General features: G+C 54.5%; 1 protein-coding gene across 1 annotated transcript in view; it reads right to left on the bottom strand.

Annotated features, from left to right (window-relative positions):
* Nucleotides 1-19,382, bottom strand: part of COL2A1 (collagen type II alpha 1 chain) — a 30,934-nt gene extending 11,552 nt beyond the window's left edge. Inside the window, exons 1-27 of the mRNA XM_073788764.1 lie at nucleotides 18,805-19,382; nucleotides 14,705-14,911; nucleotides 13,222-13,238; nucleotides 12,980-13,012; nucleotides 12,846-12,878; nucleotides 12,694-12,747; nucleotides 12,428-12,529; nucleotides 11,362-11,439; nucleotides 10,685-10,729; nucleotides 10,525-10,578; nucleotides 9,905-9,958; nucleotides 9,071-9,124; nucleotides 8,656-8,709; nucleotides 8,474-8,527; nucleotides 8,145-8,189; nucleotides 7,540-7,593; nucleotides 4,802-4,846; nucleotides 4,279-4,332; nucleotides 2,760-2,858; nucleotides 2,402-2,446; nucleotides 2,211-2,309; nucleotides 1,993-2,046; nucleotides 1,525-1,632; nucleotides 1,071-1,124; nucleotides 891-989; nucleotides 686-739; nucleotides 146-244 (exon numbers count right to left, since the gene is read on the bottom strand). Coding sequence (XP_073644865.1) covers nucleotides 146-244; nucleotides 686-739; nucleotides 891-989; nucleotides 1,071-1,124; nucleotides 1,525-1,632; nucleotides 1,993-2,046; nucleotides 2,211-2,309; nucleotides 2,402-2,446; nucleotides 2,760-2,858; nucleotides 4,279-4,332; nucleotides 4,802-4,846; nucleotides 7,540-7,593; nucleotides 8,145-8,189; nucleotides 8,474-8,527; nucleotides 8,656-8,709; nucleotides 9,071-9,124; nucleotides 9,905-9,958; nucleotides 10,525-10,578; nucleotides 10,685-10,729; nucleotides 11,362-11,439; nucleotides 12,428-12,529; nucleotides 12,694-12,747; nucleotides 12,846-12,878; nucleotides 12,980-13,012; nucleotides 13,222-13,238; nucleotides 14,705-14,911; nucleotides 18,805-18,889 — 1,833 coding nt within the window. The 5' untranslated portion in view covers nucleotides 18,890-19,382. The remainder of the gene's footprint in view (nucleotides 1-145; nucleotides 245-685; nucleotides 740-890; nucleotides 990-1,070; nucleotides 1,125-1,524; nucleotides 1,633-1,992; nucleotides 2,047-2,210; nucleotides 2,310-2,401; nucleotides 2,447-2,759; nucleotides 2,859-4,278; nucleotides 4,333-4,801; nucleotides 4,847-7,539; nucleotides 7,594-8,144; nucleotides 8,190-8,473; nucleotides 8,528-8,655; nucleotides 8,710-9,070; nucleotides 9,125-9,904; nucleotides 9,959-10,524; nucleotides 10,579-10,684; nucleotides 10,730-11,361; nucleotides 11,440-12,427; nucleotides 12,530-12,693; nucleotides 12,748-12,845; nucleotides 12,879-12,979; nucleotides 13,013-13,221; nucleotides 13,239-14,704; nucleotides 14,912-18,804) is intronic.
* Between the last annotated feature and the right edge of the window lie 4,573 nt (nucleotides 19,383-23,955).

Raw genomic sequence — 23,955 nt, 5'->3', positions numbered from 1 at the left:
CCCTGCTACGGGGCGTGGAGGTCCAAGCTGCCCAGGGTACCATGGATTCGCTCATCATGGCCCTTGGGATAACTATTTAGGGCCAGCCCCTTCCCCAGGGGCAGGGAGGTAGTAGCACCATATGGAAGGGCAGGTGATTACTTACATTGGCACCTTTGGGGCCAGGGAAACCCATGACACCAGGCTGCCCACGAGTCCCCTGAGGACCTGGAGGTCCAGGGCGACCATCTTCACCAGCGGCTCCCTGAAAGAGAGGACACCATTCTCAGAACACGGACGCTCGACCACATTTGTCCATCCGGTATCTACTAAGTGCTACTACGTAGCAGGCTCAGGGCTGGGCACTGGCCGGACAGACAGCACGTGGGATTGACCGAGTTCGCAAACAGCAGCCCACACAGGCCCCATCGGCAACAAGGCGCTCCTTCGCTTGTAAGTTTTGTCGCTGAAAGTGCACATCATGCTTTGTCTTCCTCCAACAGAAGGCCCACATGCACGAGGGGGTGGCATCTTCAGAACTCACAGCCACCGCACAGGCCACACCTGGCCCTAGTACCTACCATCTGTCCCCCACCCCAATCCTCAAAATTCACGGGCTGCCCCTACCCAACTCCTGTCTCTTTTCCCATCTGCCTCCCGAAGGATTTCCCCAACCCTTCCCAACGACCCCAGATGATGGACTTACAGAAGGACCAACTTTGCCTTGAGGACCAGCATCACCAGGACGACCAGTGAGACCCTTTGTGTAGGAGAGAGAAGAGGATGGGTGTCAGGGCAGCCTCAGGACCGCCCAAACCTGGCAGCACAGGGGCGGAGGGACCAGGTGGGGCAGGGCATGAGGGGTCTGCTCAAAGTCAGAAGCCGAGGACAAAAGCAGCTCTGCTACTTACCCGGGCTCCAGGGAGGCCAGGCTCTCCAGGACGGCCAGGGTCACCATTGGCTCCCTTGGGACCAGCAAGACCACTGGGCCCTCGCTCTCCAGGGGCTCCCTACACAAGAGGAGGCAGGGGCTCAGCAGAAAGCCATGTGACCAGTGATGTGGGGACCCCAGCCCCTGTGCCCCGACTCACCTTGGGACCTGCCAGACCATCCTGACCTGGGAACCCACGGTTGCCAGGAGCACCCTAGGGAGAAGTGGAGAGGAGAGACTGAGTCAGGGTGGCCCCTGACCCAGCCGCGGCTGCAGAGAGCCTCGCCAGACCCCAGGGGGTCCATCCTACGAACCCGCCAACCATAATTTCTGGGGTGCGGTAGCTACGGCCTGCAAGATTCTGAGCGATTAACTTCTTGGGCCTGTCCCCACCTTTCTGGGAAGGAGCTGCAACTATTTCATGCCATCCCCGGGAGGGGGGGTGGAGGGACACAAAGAAGGAGAAGGTTTCCTATCCCCATGGTGGTGGGTGGAGAAAAGAGAAGTAGGACGTCTAGGAGGCCACAGACTCGGCAAAGATCCAGAGCCACAGGGACCGGGCTTGCATCTCCAGGTCACACCCCAATGAGCGTGGGGACTCCTGGCCCACTTACTCTTTCTCCAGGGGGACCAGCGGGCCCAGCACCACCAGGCTCTCCACGGGCCCCTCTTTTGCCTTCTTCACCAGCAGGACCGGGGGCTCCTTGGGGACCAGTAGGGCCCTGAGAACCAGCACAAAAGAGAAACAGGGTGAGTCTTCGCCAGGCCCTGGGGCGAGCACCAGCCTGGTGTGTGGAGGAAGTGGCTGTGACTATTGTTTCAGGGCTGGGGGACCTGGGGAAGTGAGGCCACAAAGGATCAGCGTGGGGGGGTGGGGGAGAGCAGAAGTGCCCCAGGGGGAAGAGAGAGAGTATAAAGTTCAAACTGGTCAAGCTGGTCAGGCCAATGATGGGAGCTGAAGCTGTAACAGCTTCTCAACCTTGTCATATCTCGTCTCCGACACGGCCTGAGACGACCCGGATTAGGGGACAGAGCTCCTGCAGAGGTGGGCAGTGGGCCAGGCGTGGTGGCCAGATACTCACCGGTTCTCCCTTGGGGCCCTGTTCGCCTTTGAAGCCAGCAATACCAGGCTCACCCTTAACAAAGGAGAAAGGCAGGTTCTCACACTCGGTTCTCTCCACGGCCCTGTCCCTACCTCCCGAAACCCTTAAAGGCGCCCCACCAAAGGACATGGTGTGAGCGCAGGAAGGAGGGATGGCGGTTTTGACGCTGGGGCGCTTGGCCTCATCCTGGATCTTACCGTTTGACCTTTCGGGCCCAGAGGACCAGTTGCACCTTGAGGGCCGGGTGGACCACGGGGCCCAGGGAAGCCGGGAGCACCAGCAATGCCAGGGGCACCCTATCAGCATGAGCAGAGAGAGAGGCATCAGGAGAGGGGGCAAGGAGGGACTGACCCCACCGGGAGGAGCCAAGTCCAAGGGCAGCACTCACAGCAGATCCTTTAGCTCCAGGAATTCCATCAGATCCAGGGTTACCCTGAAAAAGGAGACTGTCATTATAAAATAAGCAGCAAAGAGTAAACCCCAGCCATCTCCTAGCCCTCCAGGCCCCAGGTCCAGGGGCTGCAGCAGCAGCTGTCCATTCCAGGCATGGCCCTGCTGGACATTTCAGGGGAAGGATGGGCGATGGAGGGAGACATGTCTGTCGAGATGGGCAGGGGGTGGCAGGCATTCAGCCAGAATGAAGGTTTCATGATTGAGACGCCACTTCCCTCATAGCTAAGCACGGAGTCAAGTGTGCCAAGGCCTCAGGCCCCAGACCCTTCAGGCGGAAGAGAAACTACACTTACAGAGGCACCAGCCGGCCCGGGGGACCCAGGAGTACCAGCTTCACCGCGAGGACCCTGGGCGCCTTCAGGACCTCGAGCACCGGTGGGGCCAGCTTCACCCTGGGAAGAGATAGGGAGGGGTGGAGTGAGGGCAAGTCAGGGGGACAGAGACCTCGTGGGCCAGCAACAGCTCAGGGCAAGCTGTACACACGCACCAAAAAGCTGAGCCCTGCTCCGGAGCACCTGGGTTCCCACGTGGGCCGCCTGGCTGAGCTCGCCGCCCTGATGACTTCCGACCCCACCCATTCTACTCTCCGTCTGCCCCCTATCCGGTGACCACCGACGGCAAGCACACAGTGTCGTGCCACAGCCTGGGCATCGTGCTCGTCCCGTCAGCACCGTTCAGAAAAGCCCAAGCTGGGGGACCCTGCAGCCCAGTGTCGTGGGGATGATGGACAGGTGGCTGAGGCGGCCAGGCACCTCCACCTCCCCTTCCCTTCCTATTTTCTCTTTCACGGAGGCTCTCAAACAGCTCAGCTCGGGGCATCACTGGGCTTGTATCTGGCTGATGTGTGACCCGGGCTCTGGGCCAAGCCTGTCTGCAGGGAGCCAGAAGCGAGCGGGGTCCAGCACCCCAACACTGCTTTTCCCAAAACGGCCTCCGCTTTTACTTTCATTTTTTCCTGAAAGTTACAACTGGCTGCGATCTAGTCTCTCTGGACAGCGGAGTCCCTGGGGAGGACGGATGACCTGGAGGGAGGGCAGAGCCTCCTCAGGTTTCTTCTCAGAACATTCTTGCTTTACTGCTGTAATTATTATTTTCTGAAGGTCAGGCCCCCTCACCTTCCGCTGTCCCTCTTCACAATGGGTCTCCTTCACCCGGCTCCTGGGGCCTCAGACACTGTCTGGTTGCCATGGAAACCCCAGGAGGGAAAAAGCAACCCGATGCCAGTGACCGCATGGAGGTTCCTTATTCATCTCCTGGCGGGCACCAGGAGAGAACTCCCAGGGACACACGCACATTGGAATCCCTCCTGGGCCACAGGGGCCTTTCCCTGAACTGGCTGGCCTCCTACTGGCCTCTGTTAATCCTTGGAAGAACTCTATGAACACGGCTTGGGAGAGCCGAGGCCCCCAAATGAGGCAGCGGCGAGAGGGAAGCGTGGAACCGTCTCTGAGCCCATTTCCCTCCGACTCTCTTCCGGGTCTAAGTCGGCTGAGCTCTGCCTTCTTCCCTTTGGTTCCTGGTCTTCTGCTCCCTCCCAGGTCTCAGGTGTCTCCCCACCTTCTGCTGCCTGGCCCCACTCTGCAGCTGTAACTGTATCTCCAGCTTTTTATCATCCCATCTTACTCTCCCTTCCAGCTGGTGACTCTGCCAAGTGCCTGGCTTTTTCCTCGTTTTCCGTGGAGAGTGGAGGTGGGGAGGGGGTGGGGGACACGCCTCCGCAGGGAAGGGGGCGGGGAAGGGGGTCATCCAGGGGGCAGTCAGCAAGGGCTACGGGGAGAGCGGGCTTCCTGACACAACAGGCAGGACACGCACCTTGGCACCAGGAGCACCGGGGAAGCCAGGACCGCCAGCAGGACCCACGGGACCCTGGAGGAAGCAAGTGGATGGAGAGGTGAATGCTGATTCCGGGCAGACTCTCTCCAGCCTCCAGAGTGAGACCCCCCCCCGCCACACCTCACGTGCCGTCCCACCTTTGTACCAATATTGCCCTACACCCCTGTGGCCGAAAGTCCCTGGGTGAAAACTGTCCCCACTGCCAGTGTCCCCAAGCCTGGCTTCACAAGGCAAAGCAGGTTTCTGACTAAATACATGGTGAGAAGCAGGCGATTTTCACCTCCCTCTCTATCCCTCCTCAAGAAAACTACCGAAAGGGTGGCTGAGAAAAATGACCCGCTGCTTCAAAACTTGTTCAACGTGCTCTTGCAGTAATGAAAAGTTATTTCTCCTCCTTTCCAGTAGAAGCCAGAGCATGGCTTGCGTACCGAGTAAACACTGCAGCTTCACTGGGCTGCTGACTGGGACGCAGGCAGACCTGCCTGGGCTGAAGCGAACTTACCGGAGGCCCTGCGGGGCCGGGTTGGCCATCGTTGCCCCGAGCACCCTGCGAGCGAGAAGGAAGCAGCCACCGTCAGAGGCGCGCACACGTCCAGTCCCTCCCTGCCTCAGCCCAACCCCCATGGTACCCCAGGGCTGGGCACGAGGCTGGCAGGTCATCCAGGGCGGCTGGGAGAACCGGGAGGGCAGCGGGCTTGTTCTCAGCTTAACAAAGCCTGGGTGATTTTCCAGCTATTTCATCATTTCTTTTTTTTTTTTTTTTTTTTTTTTTTTTTGTGGTACGCGGGCCTCTCACTGTTGTGGCCTCTCCCGCTGCGGAGCACAGGCTCCGGACGTGCAGGCTCAGCGGCCATGGCTCACGGGCCCAGCCGCATCGCGGCATGTGGGATCTTCCCGGACCGGGGCACGAACCCGTGTTCCCTGCATTGGCAGGCGGACTCTCAACCACTGCGCCACCAGGGAATCCCTGTTTCATCATTTCTTAAACTTCCGTTTAGACCCCAAGTATCCCTAACTTCAAGGCTGAGTTATCATTTAAAGGTTCGGTGAACTGGGCCAAAGGAGAGCGAAACAGCCAGGCATAGACCCTGACTGAGTGCCTCCTGCCTGTCACAGCAAGAAGCACTCTCCGGACTCGGGTAACCTCCCTGGTTACGGCTCGGTTAACCCCAGGATCTGCGCCCCACCATCCTCCAACCCATAAAACCACCTGCTTCTATGGAAAACAGAGAAGCTGCAGGACATCTGCCAGCAGCCCAGGAAGCAGCTCTGTGATGGGGACGGGACACCGGGCAGAGCCCGAGGACCACATCTGCCCCAGGACTTCCTTCACAGGAAGGCAAGGCTGCCGGCATTTCCTCCGCAGGCCTTGCCCTTTGAGGGTGTTCTCCTGGGTTTATGGTGAGCACCCCTCGTGCCTCTCTCAGGGCCCCTCAAGGCCCAGGGCACCGTCAGGCTAGGTGGAGCTGGGCCTGGCACCTGGTCCTTGGAGGACCTCGGCTGAGCCCCGTCTGCCTGCCTCTGCCTCTCCTTGGAAGCTGAAGAAGGATGGTTTAGGGGGAGCTCCTGTTTTAAAGAAGACTCAACTCTTCCTCCTGGCTATGGTCCATTTCTCCTGAGACTCTCCCCGCTGGCATTAAACAGGGAAGAGAAGACTTAACCGAAGAAAGTGTCACGGGGAACATAAAGCCTCAGCACTGGCCAGAGCCCCTTCTGGACTAGCCTGGCCGCTTCGAGAAGCACCCACCCTCCAGGGGTCAGCCAGAGGAGAGGCCTGGGCTGGCCGTGAGTGAGGGGGAGCTGCAGTGCCGCCCGGGAGGCCAGAGCTGGGCGGGCATCCAGGGCTCCTCCTGCAGCAAGGCTGGGGAGTGGGCACCGTCTGGCCCAAGGTGGGGGGCACGTGACCACAGCAGGCAGAGGCCAACCCAGCCCAGTCCCTGGCCAGGCCTTGAACCCTGACCTGCGCTTGGAACTACGTGACATTGTCAATCTTCTATGCCTAATCCTGTGCACACCCTGCCAGCCTGACTACCGTGGGGACAGGAATCAGTGAGAAGGAGCGAGAAGCAGGGTCTACGGTGCCTGGGAAGGAGGGAAAACAGGGGTGCAGCTCATCTGTGCCCCTCACGGAGTCTGGCCACCATGGCCCCCACAAGCCACGTCTTGACAACCTGCCAAAATCGCAGTGTTTCTCGGCAGGTCCAGCGCTCTCTAATCCCCTCACACAAAGCGACCCGGGGACAAGCCACTTCAACAGCTCTGGCTGACAAATGGGGGTCGAGGCTGCTTGGTATTTCACTGACCTGCTTTTGAGGGAAATTTCTGCCAAAACAGATACATTATCTGGAAAGCAGTAAAACCCAGTGAAGCTGATTTACTTTGGCCGGTCCTGCAAGGACCCGTGAGGAGGGGCCTCAGGGCTCGGGTGGCTGGGTGTGAAATCAACAAGAGAGCATAATCTTTCTTAAACACAGCTTTCATCGCATCACTCGCCTGACCAGGCGCCCACAAGGGCTCTCGATTGCTAAGGGATCAGAGCGAAACACCTGCACCCTCCACCATGGCAAATCCCCGTGCTCTTAACTTCCCCCATTAAGAAGAGGCCACCAGAGTCTGAGGCTGCAAAGTATAGTTTGTCTTAAGCTATTTAACCGTTCGGTGCCTCAGTTTCTTCTCCTCTAAAATGGGGAGGACAATAGAATCTACCTCACAGGATATGAGGGAAGATTGGATGAGACTAAGCATCTCAGGTATTAAACAGAGGGAGTGTGCGTGAAGTGGTGGCCACTGGCATGTCATAGTGTCATCAGCGGTGCACCAATGTCAAGGATGTGAGCTGACCCTGGACTGTTAAGACTTTTCTAGGGCAGCATCTGAGCAACCAGAAAGAACAAAAAGGAGCACAGTACTCTAGCCAACTAAAGTCTGTCCATAAATTGGAACGGGGTTGATGGGGAGCAGGTGGGGCTGTTGAGGGGATTACCTGAATAATCGAGGCAGGTTAAGGATACTCCTGCCCTTACCACCCAGCCCTCCCATGGCCCACGCCCAGTCCCCCGACTGCAGACCCAGCCTGGGAATTTGTGACGGGCACACTGGAGTGAATCCTCATGGGAGGACGATACCCTCTGCACCTCGCAGGCTTGTTTTGAGGGTCAGGCAGAATAACCCTAATGCAAATGCCTTGTAAACTTGAAAGTGCTGGACAAATGGTGGCTCTTGGTCTTGTCAATTGCTCACCGCAGCGCCAGCAGGGCCAGTCCGTCCTCTCTCACCAGGCAGGCCACGGGGACCCTGGAACACACACCAGGACAGCACAAGCATGAGTTGACTCAAGGACACTCTGCACCATCACTTAACCTGCAGGCCCTTCCTGGACACCTGAGGGGAGGGAGCGTGCAGTGCCCAGGAGGCAAAGGTGTGGATGCCCCTGACCTCACCTTCCTGATTCAGGACGCTCCTATCACACCAAAGGTTCTTCTGCCACGGCAGAGCACACAGGTGCGCCTGTGGTTACCTACTGGGAGCCCTGTTCGAGGCACGTCTTGCTTCTTGCAATAGATGTGCTCCCCCAAATGTTGAAAATAAACGAAATTTGTAAAAATTGAAGCACGCCTCAAGTGTGCTAACAGGGCTATTTCAAGGAAATGTTGGTGAAACCTTGACCAAATCATCTACTTGATACATTTTGCCTTTTGCTCATAATCAGATCAATCTAAAAAACTGAGTATCTACTTTGCATAAAGGGAGCCATGGCATTTACGGTGAAGCCACCTGCCAGGCTTTAGAAGGTATCTGAAGAGTGTCTAGAGAGGCCCTCCCGGGGGGAATGCTCATATACTCACCATTGGGCCTGGAGAACCGTTCTCTCCTGGGGAACCACTCTCACCCTGGAAAACAGAGGCAGAGGGTCAGTGACTGGGACCCCAGTGCTAGCCCCCAGACAACTCCCCTGGAAGAAGCTGAAAGCTCTGGTCATCTCAGCTAGCACTGACACCCCCAAACTTTAGTTCTGTGAGGGACAATTCCCAGAGCTTTCCAGAACTGCCGTTCGTACATTAGGACGTAGGACTGGCTGTCCTAACCCAAGCTGTTCAGGTGTCCTAACTCCACTGAGCTCAGTACCATCTCCCCATTGTCCGTCCCCTATCCCCGTGTGCTTCTTGGTCCTTACCTTCACACCTGGAGCACCAGCTTCTCCCTTAGCACCATCTAGACCTGGGTAACCCTACGGGACAAGAGAAGACATTCAATCGCACTTCTGGGGAAGCCAAATAGGAAGATTCATGTCCTCAAAAGCCTTTTTCTCCCTTGGTCAATCCCTTCCTTCCAACACCCTCAACCCATGATACTTACTCTGTGACCTTTGACACCAGGAAGGCCTGGGGTTCCTGGGAAGCCGCGAGCACCCTGCAATCCAAAGAAGAGATTCTCAGGGCACCGAGCAGAACCGGGTCAAGACTGCCCTGGGCTGCTACAGAGCCCTCAGAGCCAGGGAGCAGTGGAAGCCCAGTACTGGGACCATCTTTCAGTCAATCCCAGAATCCCCTTCACTGTGCCTCACCCCTTCTTATGCAAAGTGGGTCTGAACAACTCCCATGTAGGCTCAGAGACATGGTCATCAGCATGAAGGTGTGATGTACGTGGAGACTGCTGGACCTTTAGGAGTGAGCTAACGGAACCGGGTGAGCTGGGCGGGAGGCCACTGCCTTGGCCGCAAGGAGGGAGACTCTGGGAATGATGCTGGAAGCTGGGGAAGGTGGGGCTTTACCTGAGGACCCGGAAGGCCTCTCTCGCCAGGTTTTCCAGCCTTTCCAGCTTCACCCTGAAGGGAGAGAGATGAACCTCAGCTTCCTCAGAAGACACGTTAGCACAGCTGGCATACTCTGGAGCACCGTCTCTCCTCCCAGCCCGCCATGCCTTTGCCCACCTGCTTCCTCATCTCCACCCCGCTCCTTCAGGTCCCAGACTTCCCCGAATGCCTTCCCTGGCTCACCGTGTCTTCTCTCACACAGCTGCCTGTGCCCTGGGCAAGCTCCTCTGTCCCCAACCCCACGGCCTCCAGGCTCCCCTGGTGGGCTCCCTGTCTCCTCTCATAGGCACTGCTGACTGGCCTAGGGCCCCCTAACCTCAGAGACTTTCACTGTCTAATGGGATTCACGAGTGCCAACTCTTGTCTCTTCCCTTCGTTTGCATCCCTTGCAGACATCCTGACTCAGGCTGAGCTTTTCCTAACTCATTTACAATTAAGATAATGTCGGGCTGTTGAGTGTTTCTTTCTTTGTTTTTCCTTCTCTACATCTTTCCCCTTGTGTTTTCCCTCTCCCTTCTCTCACTTCTCTATTTCCCTTCCAGGAGTTAATGATGTTTTAATTAGTTCCCTTCCCAGTGGGTCCAAAGCAGTCCCCAAGGCAATTGCAAGCTAAGTTGCCAGTGGAAATGTGGACAGTAGGCGGAGTCCGAGTCTCCAACAGACCAGCTCTGCCCCTCAGGTTGCCTCTCCCTTGGGTCAAGCCGAGGGTGCCTCTGTATCGCTGCCCAGCACCCCCTCTCTGGGCCCTTTCAAGTGAGGCGGCCACTTGTTTGACTCCTCAGGTGTACTCACATCGTCACCAGGTTTTCCAGGGGGGCCAGAAGGGCCGCGGGGACCCATGGGACCCTACGAACGAAATAGGAGAGTTTAAGAGATGGTTGGAGGGGGAAGACACCCAATCAGTGGACAAAATTTGGGGATTGTAGCTTTTGGAAGCTAGTTCCTCTATAAGGAAAAAATGATGGAAGAACCCTGGGACTTCCCTGGCAGTCCAGTGGTTCAGACTCCATGCTTCCAATGCAGGGGTTGCAGCTTTGCTCCCTGGTCAGGGAACTAAGATCCTGCATGTGGGCAGGCCGCGCAGCTTGGCCAAAATATTCAACCACACTCCAATTAAAAAAAAGATGGAAGAACCCACTTTGTGCTGAGAGAGAGCAGATCATAGTGGGAGGCAGTGGACAGCACAGGCCAGGGGTGACCCAGAAAAAGGACTGAGATGACAGAGTCCTGGGTGGTTCTTGCCACATCTGGCTCTCTGTTCCCCCAGAGCTAAGAGGGGACCTCTGGGTTTCCTTTGAGCCCTCCACCGTGGAAAGTGCTGGGCAGAGCCCGGGAGGCGACAGGATCGGGGTCGGAGCGGTACATCATTGGAAGCTCCCCCCAAGGAGGGCAGGGCCCACGGAGGTACTCACAGCAACGCCGGGTTCCCCAGGTTCACCAGGGTTGCCTTGAAATCCTTGAGGTCCCTAAAAAGTAAGGTGAGGACACCAGGTTGGCCCCCCGCAAACTGACATCAGAGAGCTTGAAAGCATCTGTGTCTCCACCTTCCAAAAGGAAAGGCCCAGTACTTACGGGAGCACCAGCAGGGCCTGGAGGTCCCCGAGGTCCCATGGGGCCCTGCATTGGAACAGAAAATGAGGAGCTTTACTGGAAATGCTTCACCCACAGCCTCCAGGGTGCCACCTCCTCCCAGCCAACAGCCCAGACAAAGGACAAGGAGTTACTCTGTGAGCAGGGGGCCTGCAGTGGCGGCCCCCTCTCATTTCCCACTCCCCTCGCAACAATCTATTTTTATTTATAGGTACCATTTGGACAGAGAAGCTGGCCTTGCTTTCCCCTGGACGGCAGCCATGTTTACTAAAGTCTGAGTTTCATTTAGCCTGTGCCAAGTGGGAGCTGCAGGGCTGAGAGTTCCTGCTGGAAGTCTTGTGGATGCCGGAGAACAGTGGCTGCTGTCTGCATTCTTCAGTTCTCATTCCAAGAGCAATAGCAACTGGCCTTCTGACAGATCAGCCTATATGCCTCTCTCCATCCTCATTCTTCTTAGTCACTCCAGCGCATCATTAAAACTGGCATCCATCGCCGTTAAAACCCAAATGCTTTGGGCTAGCTAAATGGGAGGTTACGTAACTGTTGGGGAAGAGCTGCTCTAAGCAATTACCTGTAAAGTGAGGTTGTCAGAGTCCCTGGCTCTAATAAGGGCCACCTCCTGCCATTTTGGCTGCAAAGAACTGGTGTTTTTTTCTTACCATTGGTCCCTGCATTACTCCCAACTGGGCGCCACCAGCCTTGTCATCAAATCCTCCAGCCATCTGAGCAGCAAAGTTCTGCAAATAAACCCAACAACATGAAAAGCTTGGGAGGCCCTGTGCTTTTCCTACTTGGCTAGGTAAGCTATATCTGGATAGAAAATACTCTATTTAGAGAAATTCTAATTGTTGGAGACTAACCTAGCCTTGATCTGAATTACTAATGATTCCTGAAAAATTGTTTTGGAAATGGGTTATTAGATGACAGTGGCATAGTCATTTTCCTGGGAGATGAAGTGTTATTTGGAAGAGTATCCATTACTTGCATTTCATTTTATAAGTTTTTAAAAAAAATTCTAAAATATTAAATACGTTATTTAACATAAATTGAGAAATATAACTAAAAATATCACTTTTAAAGTTTCTTTTTTTCTTTTCCAAGACTTTAATGCCCAGCAAAAGACTAAAATGAACAGTCTTGAAATATTTTAACAGGGGATGTAGTAGGCATCTATGAGCCATTCAAGTTTAAAAATTTAAATCATAGCAAACATCAAAATGGCAAACCTGCAAAAACTGGGCAATAATATAATTTGTTGATTGGTTTGATTCCAAAAATGACTTTAGCCACACACCTTCGCTCAGTGGGGCTCTTTCATGAGAATAAATAATTGCTTGGAATGTACTTGGCAAAGATGAAGATTCAATGTCTTCCAAGGACAGCGGTCACTCTTCTTCCAGGGAACTACAAGTGCCCAGTCATCCTCTCCCCCAAGCCCCACACCCACTCCCAAGAATCAGCCACACAGTACAGACGCCAGGAAGCCAGGTAACTGAAGACTTGCTTTGCAGAAACCCAGTGAGTGAAAAAAGTCATCCCTTAGCGCCACAGTCTCATGCCTACTATGTGATTCCACTAAATTATAGGCCTGGGGGAGAAGCCCATGGACAGGCTGTGTACACACTGCTGGCAGCCCTGGGAGCCAGCCAGGTGAGTGTGACTAGCAATTTAGAAGCCACGCTTCTGGAGGGACAGACTGAAGGAAGGGGACATAAGGATACTTACTCCACCAAGACCAGGGGGGCCAGGGGGGCCAGGAGGGCCAGGGGGGCCAGGGTTTCCAGGGGTCCCAGGCTCTCCATCTCTGCCACGAGGTCCAGGAGCACCCTTGGCAGAAAGAGAAAAAGGCCCCAATGAGAAGCAGTGTTTATGCAAGAACCATCTGTCTACAGGCTGCCCTTGAGGAGGTAGGTAGTCAGTCATTTGGGGAGGGGGAGCTTAGAGAACCTTGGCAGTCCACAAGGGTCAGACAGCATTGTTTCTCTACTCACTTTTTCACCTTTGTCACCACGATCACCTCTGGGTCCTTGTTCACCTGCAGGTCCCTGAAAATGAAGAAAATATTGAGATGACAGCCAGACCAGGGGCCTGCAGTTCAGTAACTCAAGGAAGACACGGAGGAAGGGGTTTCTCCCTTTCTTACCTGAGGCCCAGGAGGTCCTTTGGGTCCTACAATCTGTGATAGAGAGACCCACAGGACGGCAAGTTAGAGGGAACCTCAAGGACATGACCCAGTTAGAGCAGCAGATGCAACGTGGGAGTATAATGCGTACTTACATCCTTGATGTCTCCAGGTTCTCCTTTCTGTCCCTGAAACACGAAACACTGTCAGGATTGAGCCAAGCAAGCCCACCAAGCCCCGAGCACACAACCTTGCCCAGGAGCCCTTGCATCGAGATGCCCTCTGAAACAGATCCCTGTTGATGTCTAAAGACCACAGGCTGAATGAGCATAGCACTGCTCCTAGAGAAGGAACTATAAAGGCAAAAGAAAGCTCAAAACACAACAAAAATCCTCACCTTTGGTCCTGGTTGCCCTGCAAATGGAAAAAATAGAGAAGGAAAATGTAAGATCCATGAGATGGTTACGTACAACTTCTTGTCACTTAGACACTCTTGAACGGCTCAGACAAAGAAAGGGACACAACCAGGGAAGGAGGCAGCTTCCTGTTACTCCACTGAACCCCTCTGTTGGGGTGTTAGGGTCACTGGGGTCCTGGAGTTGCTGAGGTCCCATGAGGAATGGAGATGACGCAGACTTTGTTATTCGAAAGGCAGTCAGCATGCACAAGAACGGAGCAGGGGTGGTACAAAGAGAAAAGGAAGAATTCAAGATCTAATCAGCCGTCTAGAAAGAAAGCGCCCGAAACTGGGAGGTTCAGTCTCTTCTCCTCCTCACAGGGTAAGAAGCCCCTCTGTAGCCCAAGCGCCACCCCACCCCCCACCAACCTCCTCCACCCCAGAAGAAGAGTTAGGTAGTTAGAAAGGTCTTACATTCAAGCCGGATCTCCGTGAAGCAAGCACAAAAAACAGCAGAGCACAGGAGTTACAGAGGGCATTGGAGCCAGTGCCACCCCGAGTCAATAACCCCTTCCCCCTCTGCAGCAGCGAAGTCGTAAAGGTGATCAACGCTTCACTCACACAGGTCCCCTCAGAAATGATCTGGGAATCTGGACCATCAAAGCAGCTTCCCCAAGCAGCTTTCCAGGGTGGGTGAAGTGTTAAGGAAAGGCAACTGCTCGCTTCCCTCTCAATTGTCTTGTCTACTTGAGCAGGAAGGGAAAAGTGAGGGCCACCCAAGAGGCCTAGATGTGTGTCCCCAGCCACCCTCCAGGGAGATAGGGCATGTGTTCCAGAGCTGAGGAGGGGTCACCTGCACACCCGCCAGCCCTGGTTCCAGCTGGGAGTTAACAACACACCAGGGCGCAGGCACGCGGGGCTCTGTCCCAGCCCCATCTCCGCCCTTCTCCTAGGAACTTGCTTCTTAACTGGCAGTCAACGCCAACAGAGGCAAAACCAAAAGGAAACGGCCACGCGTGGTCCATATTTCAAGAAGGGGGCCTGCCCTCCCTGTCTGCCCGCTGGCCAGCAGAGCTCGCTCCACACTGAAGACCATACGTCTGAGGCCTTCTACAGAGAAGCCAAGGTGTGGGTACCGGAGGAGGAGTTAGTCTGCGGTTTGGCCAGAAGGAGCACTGCATCTCCACGGTGGCGCTAGGGATCTGCAGAGGTGATTCCAGTGAGGATACCTGTGTGGAATCACCTCTGTCCTCCATGTCTCGGAAGCGTAGCGTTTGGGTGAGGAAGGACCCCTCTAGTGTGTCGGGCTCACTCAGTGTCAACCTGCCAGCGAGAAATGGCCTTTCCTTTCAGCCTCAGCTGCTGGGGTCCCATGGATAACCAGCCCCTCTGCTTCGCAGAGATGACTGGCATCTATGGCAGGGCATTTGCTGCCCTCGCAAGTAATTTATTTATGTGGAACAGGAAATAAATAAATTACGACCACTGGCAGTGGTGAGGTCAGTTGAGCAGACGGGGCAGCACTCTCCGAAGGGGGTCTCGGGGCTGAGGCAGTCTTTCATGTCTTCACAGATTATGTCGTCGCAGAGGACAGTCCCAGTGTCACAGACACAGATCCGGCAGGGCTCGGGCTTCCACACATCCTTATCGTTATACCTCTGCCCGTCCTGCACACAGCTGCCAGCCTTCTCTGCACCGGGGGTGGGGCAGGGGAAGCAGACAGCCAAGGGAAGGAGGGGGTGAGGAGTCAGAAGGGAAAAAGAGAAAGAGGTTGCAAGTCAACTCGACATAATTCGAATGCTGAAGGAGGTGGGCTCAGGCCACTCGAACACAGAGAACTTGAAAATGATTTTTCTAAGACATCGTTCATTCTTCCGTGGAGTCAACAAACATTTGGTGTGTGCCTTGCACTCTGCTGTCTATTCACCAGTGGAAATCCTGAGCCAGCAGGGAAGGCGAGGGGGACTGACTATGCCTACTGTCTTCGTGCATCTAGCTAAATACAACTGACAGCTAAAATTTAGAAGGCGTGCAGCAAATTCTACCCACAAAAATTAGACTCTGCAAAGAGCCAGGCTCCCAAAGTGATGTATGGGGGTGGGGTGTGTGTGAGAGGAGGAGCTGTGACAATTAGGATCTTCTTCCATTCTTTAAATCATATCAGGATTAGGACCAATTTGGGGAGGGGCATAGGCCCAGTTAAACAATACACCTGGGACCCAAGGGTATAACAAAATGCCCTGGGGGGGCAAGCAGGGCCAAAGAACCCCGCCCGCTGCCGCTGCCGGTGCTGACCTCCAGCTGCAGCCGTCTCTGGAGAGACCTTGCTTCCATCTGAAGACAGCAGCCCAGCTTGGAGGAAGGGGGTGTGTGGAGGGGGCTTTGAATGCCTGGTCCGGGCTAAGATTAGCCAATCCAGGCCTGGCCTCCTCCAGGAACGCAGCCCAAGAACGGCATGCACTAGTCCCTCTCCACAAGCGGCCTGCCTTCCGGAATTCGCCCTGCAAACGAAGCCTGCGCTGACAAGAGCGCTCCGGAGAGCGCCAAGCGCGGCCGAGCCCGCGCCACGTGCCGGGGAGCGCCCAGTGCTGTTTTTCTCATCAAAATCCCCAAAGCCCTGGCGACTGCGGGGGTTGAATAATAGGAAAGGGCCACAAACCAGGTGGGCGGAGAGAGAAACGGCCCGCCCCGTGCTCTTTAAGGAGACTGAAAGATAAATCTTTCTTTCTGTCTTTTTTTTTTTTTTCCACCCAGCCTTTAGGCGAGATAATCACGGGGAGGGGAGGGGGGGAGAGGGAGCCTAGGGTATATACAGTTGTTGCCGGGGCGCACGCACCGCTATATATAGGTGGAGCTGTAGAAAGCGAGCTGCGGGAGAGCGACTGGAAGAACCCCCCCCCCAAGCCCAAGAGGGGCCGTGAGGGAAGAGAGTAAAGTGCTGGGAGAGCGGGGTGCACCCTGAAGGCGTATCAGATTTCCCTCGGAAGAGTGGCCGGGGATGAGCGGGCGCAGGGGCGGGGCCGCAGCGCTGGGCGTGAGAGCCGTCGGGTGACTCTTTGTGGCTGCGGCTCTGGACACGGCTCGCCCACAGACACTGGGAGGGTGAAAAGTGGGATAAAATGACTGCCCCAGAAAGGAGCCAGCGCCGTAACCGGATCCCCTAGGTGTGGACGGAGGAGCCCAGCGCCACCATAATTGCCGTTCGAAACGGCTGCCGATAGCATCCCGGCGCGCCTGATCGGGTTCCCCTCATTACCGCAGCGCCACATAAGTGATTCTTTGTAGCAGGCCAATTAAAAAGTTACCTCTTTCGGGGAACTGTTTTGCTTCGCAGCCGCTTTGCGCAGGGCTGGAGCCCGGGAGGTGTCCGCGGGCGGGCACAGGGGAGCATTGTGGGAGAGGGGGTCGGGGAGTCCTGGGGAACCCACCGGACCTCGTCTCTCATGAATGCGGCTTTTCTCGAGTGCACACAGAGCCCGATTCACAGGTCTCCGCAAGGAACCAGTTTAAATAAATACGGGCAGCGTTTCAGCCCCATCTGGAAGCCATCGCTGCCAATCTCCCAACGCAAACAAGCCTCACAATGGAGGATTGAGGTCTCTCCCCTGAGCCGAGGGGCACATTCAGAGGCGAGGGCTGTGAAATGCAGATGTGGGTCAAAGACGCCGCAGCCAATAAGTTTCTCAAACTTGTGGAAAGATGGGGAGGAGGGTCGTGCCAGAGTTCTAGGTTTCTGACATTCCTGATGTCCACGCAGACTGCGTCTTTCCCCACGTCACGTCTTTGGGTCCGCTGACCCGGGGTAGGGGGGTACGGAGCCGGGATGCGCCAGGGTGCAAAGTCAGCGGCTCCAAAGCACTCCCCCTGGGGAGGAGGAGGATCGACTGGAAGATCTGGGCCCAAGAAACTGTGGAATTCACTACCTCCTAGGAAGGCTGCGGCGCTGAGACGCTCTGCCACTTAAGTGAGAGCCTCTAATACCAGATGGAGAATTGGGGAGTTATTTTAGAGTCACCTAGCTAATTCCACTGCGAACTGAGGCAGAGGTCGGTCAAGAAGACAGTTTTGTGAGTGTGTACATGCAAATTTAGGACAAATATATAGTCAGTCCGAGCTGGGGCCACTTATAGACGCACCGTATTCCAACAAGTACCCGGGAGCGGGCCTCCAGCTTAGTGCACCATCCGACAGCCTGACCAAAATCTCCTGCCCGGGGCTCCCTGCAGCTGCACCGCGGGCCCCAGTCCCGGTCAACCACCCTAATGCATGGAAAGTCCTTCTGGGTCCGCAGCCTTCTAAACTGTGTCTGCAGATAGCCTAGTGGCAGATGAGATTGCAGACAGCCTCGTCGGCAGACGGACTTTGACTTCCATTACTCCCCCCCCCGCCCCCCGCCAAAAAATTTCCCCTGCGATTGATTTACAATTTGTAACATACAAAGACAGGGCTGGAATCCCAGCCGTCGGAAACGTGCCCAAACACGTGGGAAAAGAAATAACTTCTCTACCTAATACACTTTCCAGGCTTCATTTGTCCTAAATATAATCCCAGACAGTGAGACTTCACCAAAGGAGGCGATGGAAAGGTGCGGTTCGAACCGCCTTTGGACCAGACTGTAAAACTGCCGTCTCTAACTCTATTCGGTTGAAATTGTTATAGCAATCGACCAACCGTGTCTCCTTCCTCTGCTACACACACACACACACACACACACACACACACACACACACACACACGCACGCACACGCACGCGCACACACACACCTGGCAGAGCCTCGGTTATTTCCAGAAACTTTTAGAAAAGTAACTCATTGTAGTACCTGGGCGGGGGTGGGGATGTTAGGGGGGAAGACGGCGGGGAGAGGGCGCTATTTTCCTGGGCGTTTGAAAAGCACGGTCTGGTTGGAATGTTATCGCCTTTCAGATGGCCTCTCCTACGGGAAGTTTCTGTATCCTTCAGAGGCAAGGGGAAAGCCGAGATGCGAAGAGGGCTGCACTTTGCTCCTGGGCCAGCCGTGAGGGGGAGGAAACCCGCGAGAGGCGATGAGGTCGCAGAGTGTCTCTCCGAAGCCCTTCTTTGTGGCCTCGGATTTCAGCCCACCAGTTTCCGAGCATCTCCTTTGTCTAACTTCCCTTTGAAACCCCCGGCACCAACCCCTGGACACTACTGGGCCGTCAACCCCTTGGCGCTCGCTCGCTCCTTTGCTCGCGCTCTTTCTCTCCTACTTCTCCTAAGCTCGATGGGCCGCAACCTGTTTTGCTGAACTCTGAGTGCTTCGGAAAGCCAAGTCGTGTGCGTGTGCGCCTAATTATCAAAGCTGGTGGGAAAGAGCGCGCTTAAAATCTGTGCGCAAACCTCGGACCCGACGCTTTGCTTGTTTAGTATTCCTTTGCAACGCAGGGACCTGCAAATGCCTCCAACCACGACCGGCACGGAGGACGCTCGGACAGAGCCCCTGACTTGCAGAGCTCCACTCGATGAGCTTCTGCGCATCCGCAGGCTCCAGAGCGCGAGAGGGCCAGGCAAGAGGATGCGGCGGGACGGCACAGAAGGGTGGCAGGCAGGGGCTGTGGGCAACTTACGGACATCCTGGCCGTGACACCGAAGGACAGCGGCGACGAGCAGCGTCAGCAGCACCAGCGTCTGGGGAGCCCCGAGGCGGATCATGGCTCACCGCGGGGCCTGGCGGAGCCGGGCCCGGGCGGAGCGCAGCGAGGCGGCAGGAGCACGGCGTAGGTCCGGGTCTCTACCGCGCCCTCATGCAGGAGGCCCCTCGGAGCAGGAGGAGGAGGCAGGAGACCCGGCAGCCCAGCAGCGCTCTGCGTCTTCTCTGCGCCGCGGCGCCCGTTATATGCGCCCGGCTCTACTCGAGGCTGGAGAACTCGCCCAAACCGCGGGCCGCCCCCGGCCCCCCGCGGGGTTGTAACCTGAGACCCCGCCCCCGGAGCCCGCCCGGGCCCAGCCAGAGCCCGCACCTGCCCGGGCCGGACCCCCCTCTCCGCTAGCCCTGCTTCCCGCCTCCCACCCCTAGTGTGCCGAGTGGCCTGATCGGGCGGGGCGCAGAGACGGCCCCTGTACTCCCCTCCACCCGGGGCTGCGGCGCTGCCCTCTCCGACCACAGGCGGGAAGGGGGGCCTCCGGCCCCTCCCCTCGGAGTTCTGCCCGGATTGGAGGGGCGGGGGGTGTTTGCAGAGGCGCAGGCTGCGAGCCCTAGACCGTGGACGGAAAAGACTTGGGAGGGAGGAGGGGAAGCGTAGAAAGGAGCAGCGGGGGAGGGAGAGAGGGGGCATCGCGTTGGGACCTTGGGCGGGAGGCGAGGGGAAGGGCGCAGGGGGAGCCCACGAAGTAACTGGAGCCCTAAATCTTGGAGACTGGCAAGCAGGGCTAAGTTTGGGGGCGTCGTCCCGACCTATCTTCTAGCAGCTTCTCGGGGCACCTGGCCCCTGGGCTCCCACCTGGAGGTTCAGAAGGACAGCCCCCCAACCCCTCCCCCATCCAACTATGCGATGAATGAGCCTCGTCTGGAACCTCAGCAGGCGTTGACCCGAGCCGAGCGCCAGGAAAGGGGCCGGTGTGTTACAGCACAGAGGGGGACCTGTGTGAAGGTGTGGAGGGCGGCGTCCGATCCTGGGGAGGGGGCTCGAGGAGACACAGAGCACCGAGGGAGGCGAGACTAAACCGTGCGCGCGGCCGAGGTGGGGGACTGTGTAGTTCCAGGCTCAAACTCGGTGTCTGCTCTTCCTGGCCGGGGTCCGGGAGTCCCGGGGGGCGGGGCGGGGGCAGTGGGCCCTGCCGGCCGGGATTGAGCAGCTCTGGCCAGGGAGGGAGGAGGCTGCTCCAGCTGGACCGAGTTCTGTGAGCCAGAGGAGAAGCCAGAATTCCCTAGGTGGCCCCCTGGCCCTCACTTCCCACCTCATCTCACCTTCCCCGGTGAGCGCCCTTCTGGCACCTTGGCCCAAATGCCGCCTTGGAGAAGGGCTCAGCTGTGCTCTCTCTTGGCCCCAGGTGTCTCCATTAATACCAGGGAGGAAAAGCCCCCAAGCAGGCCTTCTTCCTCTGGACAGCTTTCTATCCCTGAGGATTGTAAGCCTGCCCCCCCACCAAAGAACTTTAGGCAAAAAGGCAAACTTTAATGCAACTCAGAATTTGGAGTGTGACTTAACCAGAAATCCCCTCCCCAGTGGTGGGGTTTCTGCAGCGCTTTCCTCCTTGAAGCTGAAAGAGCTTAGAAGCTGCTTCTCCACCCAGGCCTCAGTCTTCACAGGAGGCTCTGGGGTTTTCCTCCCTCTCTCCACCCCGCCTTGGGCTTTGAAGCTTCTCAGAGTAGAGCCCTGAATTCCAAGTGTGCAGAGTTTAACTTCAGCGCAAGTGTGCTGGCTCGAGAGTGAAGGAACTTGCATTGTTTAAAGAAATAACCTCCACGCTTTGTCTAGTCTGGATGGAGGTGGGTGAAGGATGAAAGCACTGGTTCCAGCTTCTCCTCTACCTGCCATGGGCCTTCCTTGGCTCTTTTCCCATCCTCCTGTTCAAGACCTTGCCTTAAGCTCTGAGCCTTTCCCCAGCCCCAGCTGGGAGAAGGCCAGTCTCACCCCCTGAGGTGTCTGTCCCATGCCCTGCTTGGAGCCCTGGGTCCTATCTTCTCCACCTGGAAGGTAGAATGACCAAATCTCACACATTATTCAAGACCCCCTGCGTTTACGCCCCTCTGAGAGCCTTCTCTGATATCTCTAGAATGCAATGTCTCCCTGCCTTTCTGAATCCCTCGGGCACTTATAGCCTGTACCCACGACTATATTCTAAGCTACATACTTTTCTGTGTGGTTTTCATTCCCTCCTCCCCCTGTATTCATTGGTCTTATCTTACTAATCAGCCTAGAAGCTCCTTGGGGACAAGCACAGTCACCTGGCACAATTTTAGGACATAGGAGGATTTAAGAAAACCCGTGTGGACTACTACATTTAGATGCAAAATATGATTTATTTTCTGATACAAGCAATACATATTTTCTGATACAAGCAATACAATACAAGCAAATCTAGACATGTATACAACTGACCTCAAATACAAGTGGCCATAAAAGTTCAACCAAAAAAAAAAAAGGGTTGGGGTGAAAACCCTAAAATAGATGCAAAAATTGAAGCCTATTTCCAAGTGATCTGGATCAGTGGACAAAAATTATACCTGTTTCTGTTGGTAAGTTGCTCTTGATTTCATCCTCTAACTCTGTGATTCATCTTTGCAGTGAACTGTGTCTACATGTAAGAGCTCTGGAGTCTTGCCAGTAATAATGGTTCATTTGTGAATACAAAATTTAGTTCTCTACTCCCCATGGCGGGGGGGGAAGTTTTTTCATCAGAGATGAGAATTGACAAACGCAAAATAAAATTTAAATTGACAAAGCCACAATAAACTATGGAAATTATTTAAATTCTAAAGTCAACAAAATACCAGTATTAATATTTTACCCATCCATGAATCCAAACATCTACAATTTAAAAACCCCTAATTTGTGACTCAGACTGGGACTGAACCTATATGTGGGAGGCAAAAAATTCACTGATTTGGAGATTACTTACCCAGCAATCTCGCTATCCAGAACATAGCCAACAAACTGTAAAGAAGGAGAGATAAACCTGTGAGCTGGGGGGAGAAGTAGCGCTCAGAATTCTGGGCAGCCAGAATTTGTGTTCCGTGCTAAACCTTATGCATTTGATGCGTAGCAGAGTCCCTCTTATCCCGTGTCTATTAATTCATAGTTTAGATACTGCATTAACGGATAGTCATCCCGGCGGGATAGTCATCCCTGCAGTCATCCCTGCATTAACGGATAGTCAATTAGAGTCATCTAATTGACCTCACCAATTAGATGCAGAAAAATCGAGGTAAGACAGGAGAGCAGTTGATGAAACACAGGAAGAACAGCAAGAAGGGACAATAAGACAGGAGATAGAAAAGGAACCAATAAAAAACACGGTTGCCTAGGGCCAGTAGGGTAGGGGTCAATAGTCCTAAAGCCCTCAGTAGTTCCAGGGAGTATCCTGGTTTATAGCATTTGCTGCTGTCCCTGTGGTTCATATGATGAACTTAAATGTCCAAAAAAATGTTAACTCAAGTTGAATATGGTCTCTTCGGGGAGACAGGGAAATTTGTATTCCATTTTAGAAAGGTTTCCATTAAACAGAATGAAAGTAAATGTTTGTTCACTTAATGTGGAAAGCCTTATATTCTAGCAGTGCTAAATAGATGTGAAGCACTGCAATGTCTACAACTGTAGAAGTGGAATCAAAGAGCTGCTATTTCCCCCCACTTAGTGGAAGAAAGGCGTCAATGGCGAAGGATGAAGGTCCCACGTGGCCTTCGTTGTTCACTTACATCTCTAAGTACGGCAGGCTTGGTAGAACAGTTAGCAATTAAACAGACACAATCAGTGTATCTACCCCAAATCAGACCAACTCAGTGAGACAGGTGGATTAAACCATTTTGTGTTGCATAAACAAAATAACTATTTCACTATTTTTCTCTCTTTTTTACAGGGATATTAAATTTAGACTTATAGTGGACACAGCCTTATTGGGAAAGATATTTGTAGGTAAACTGTAAAGAAAAGATCGCTTTCTCTCCCTCTACACAAATGCCATTTAAAAATAGTGATAAAGTGAGGAAGGATTCACATTCCAAAGAGGTAAGCCCCAAATATGGCAGGTGGTGAATGCATGCACTTCACACAGCCAGCCACGGTGGAGGGAGAGCCGGGCCAACTCGCTCAGCGACATTCAGCTTCTGTTGGTTGGGCTCAGTTCAGACACCTTTTCAAGATGTGTTTATGTTTTCCTTTGGCATTTTTGGGGCAGAATAACAGGATCAGGACTGTCCAGGGTAGGGTTTCTAGATTCATGGCGTACATTCCATTTCATGGGAGCATAAATGTGTTACTATGTAGGCTCAGCGCAAACAGCGTTAAGAATCCAACTCTGTCTCTTCGGTCCTATCCCAGCGCCATACGCGTTCAGTTTAGCACTCATACAGGACACCCACTTCTGTATGAAATGGAGATACGGTGAGGATTAAGAGACTGTCTTTGAATCTGCAGGGGAAATGAGAAAAAAAGACTGTGAAAAATGCCGCAAGTAAGGTATCCTCCTTCCTCCTAAAAAGCAAACCAAACAAAAACAGAAAGAACAGCATTCTGGAAGCCATACGGCAATCTGGGGAAGGTTTCCTAGGAGAAGTGAGTCTCCAAGGGTGGGTGGGGTTTTGAAATGTGGAGGTATAGTGAGAGGACAGGAGGCACCTATAAGAAAGCAAAGGAGGGTAGATGACCCAGAAGACATGGTAGGGGGCCCAGAGCAGTGTGGAGTCAGCCATGCGGGCCAGTGGGAATAAGACGTAGCAGCAGGGATGAGATAAAGGCCAGACACAGAGGACTCCGTGAGTGCCACTAGTTGTCACTGGGTCTGGCTCAGACCTGTCTTTTTTACTTCTCATTTTTTCCTTTTCTACTTATCTCCTACTAGGTGGGCCTTTGGGGCAAAAGAAAAAGATATCTGGGTTTTCTAAAGGCTTACTTTTTGAAGAAATAGCTGTACTTTTACACGGAAATACCTTCCCATTTCACTTTTTTTTTTAAAAAAAAAAAATCCCTTTCACGCAATATCTTGCATTCTCTTGAAGTACGTGGCTTTCTGGCTTAATGGGACACGTGTGTCTCTCATCAGCTCTTGCCGGTTATGGG

The sequence above is a fragment of the Tursiops truncatus genome, chromosome 11 (genome assembly GCF_011762595.2).
Source record: "Tursiops truncatus isolate mTurTru1 chromosome 11, mTurTru1.mat.Y, whole genome shotgun sequence".
In the NCBI taxonomy this organism is placed as follows: domain Eukaryota; kingdom Metazoa; phylum Chordata; class Mammalia; order Artiodactyla; family Delphinidae; genus Tursiops; species Tursiops truncatus.
Note: the sequence above shows the minus strand (reverse complement) of the source record. Positions and strands in the feature narration are given on the sequence as shown.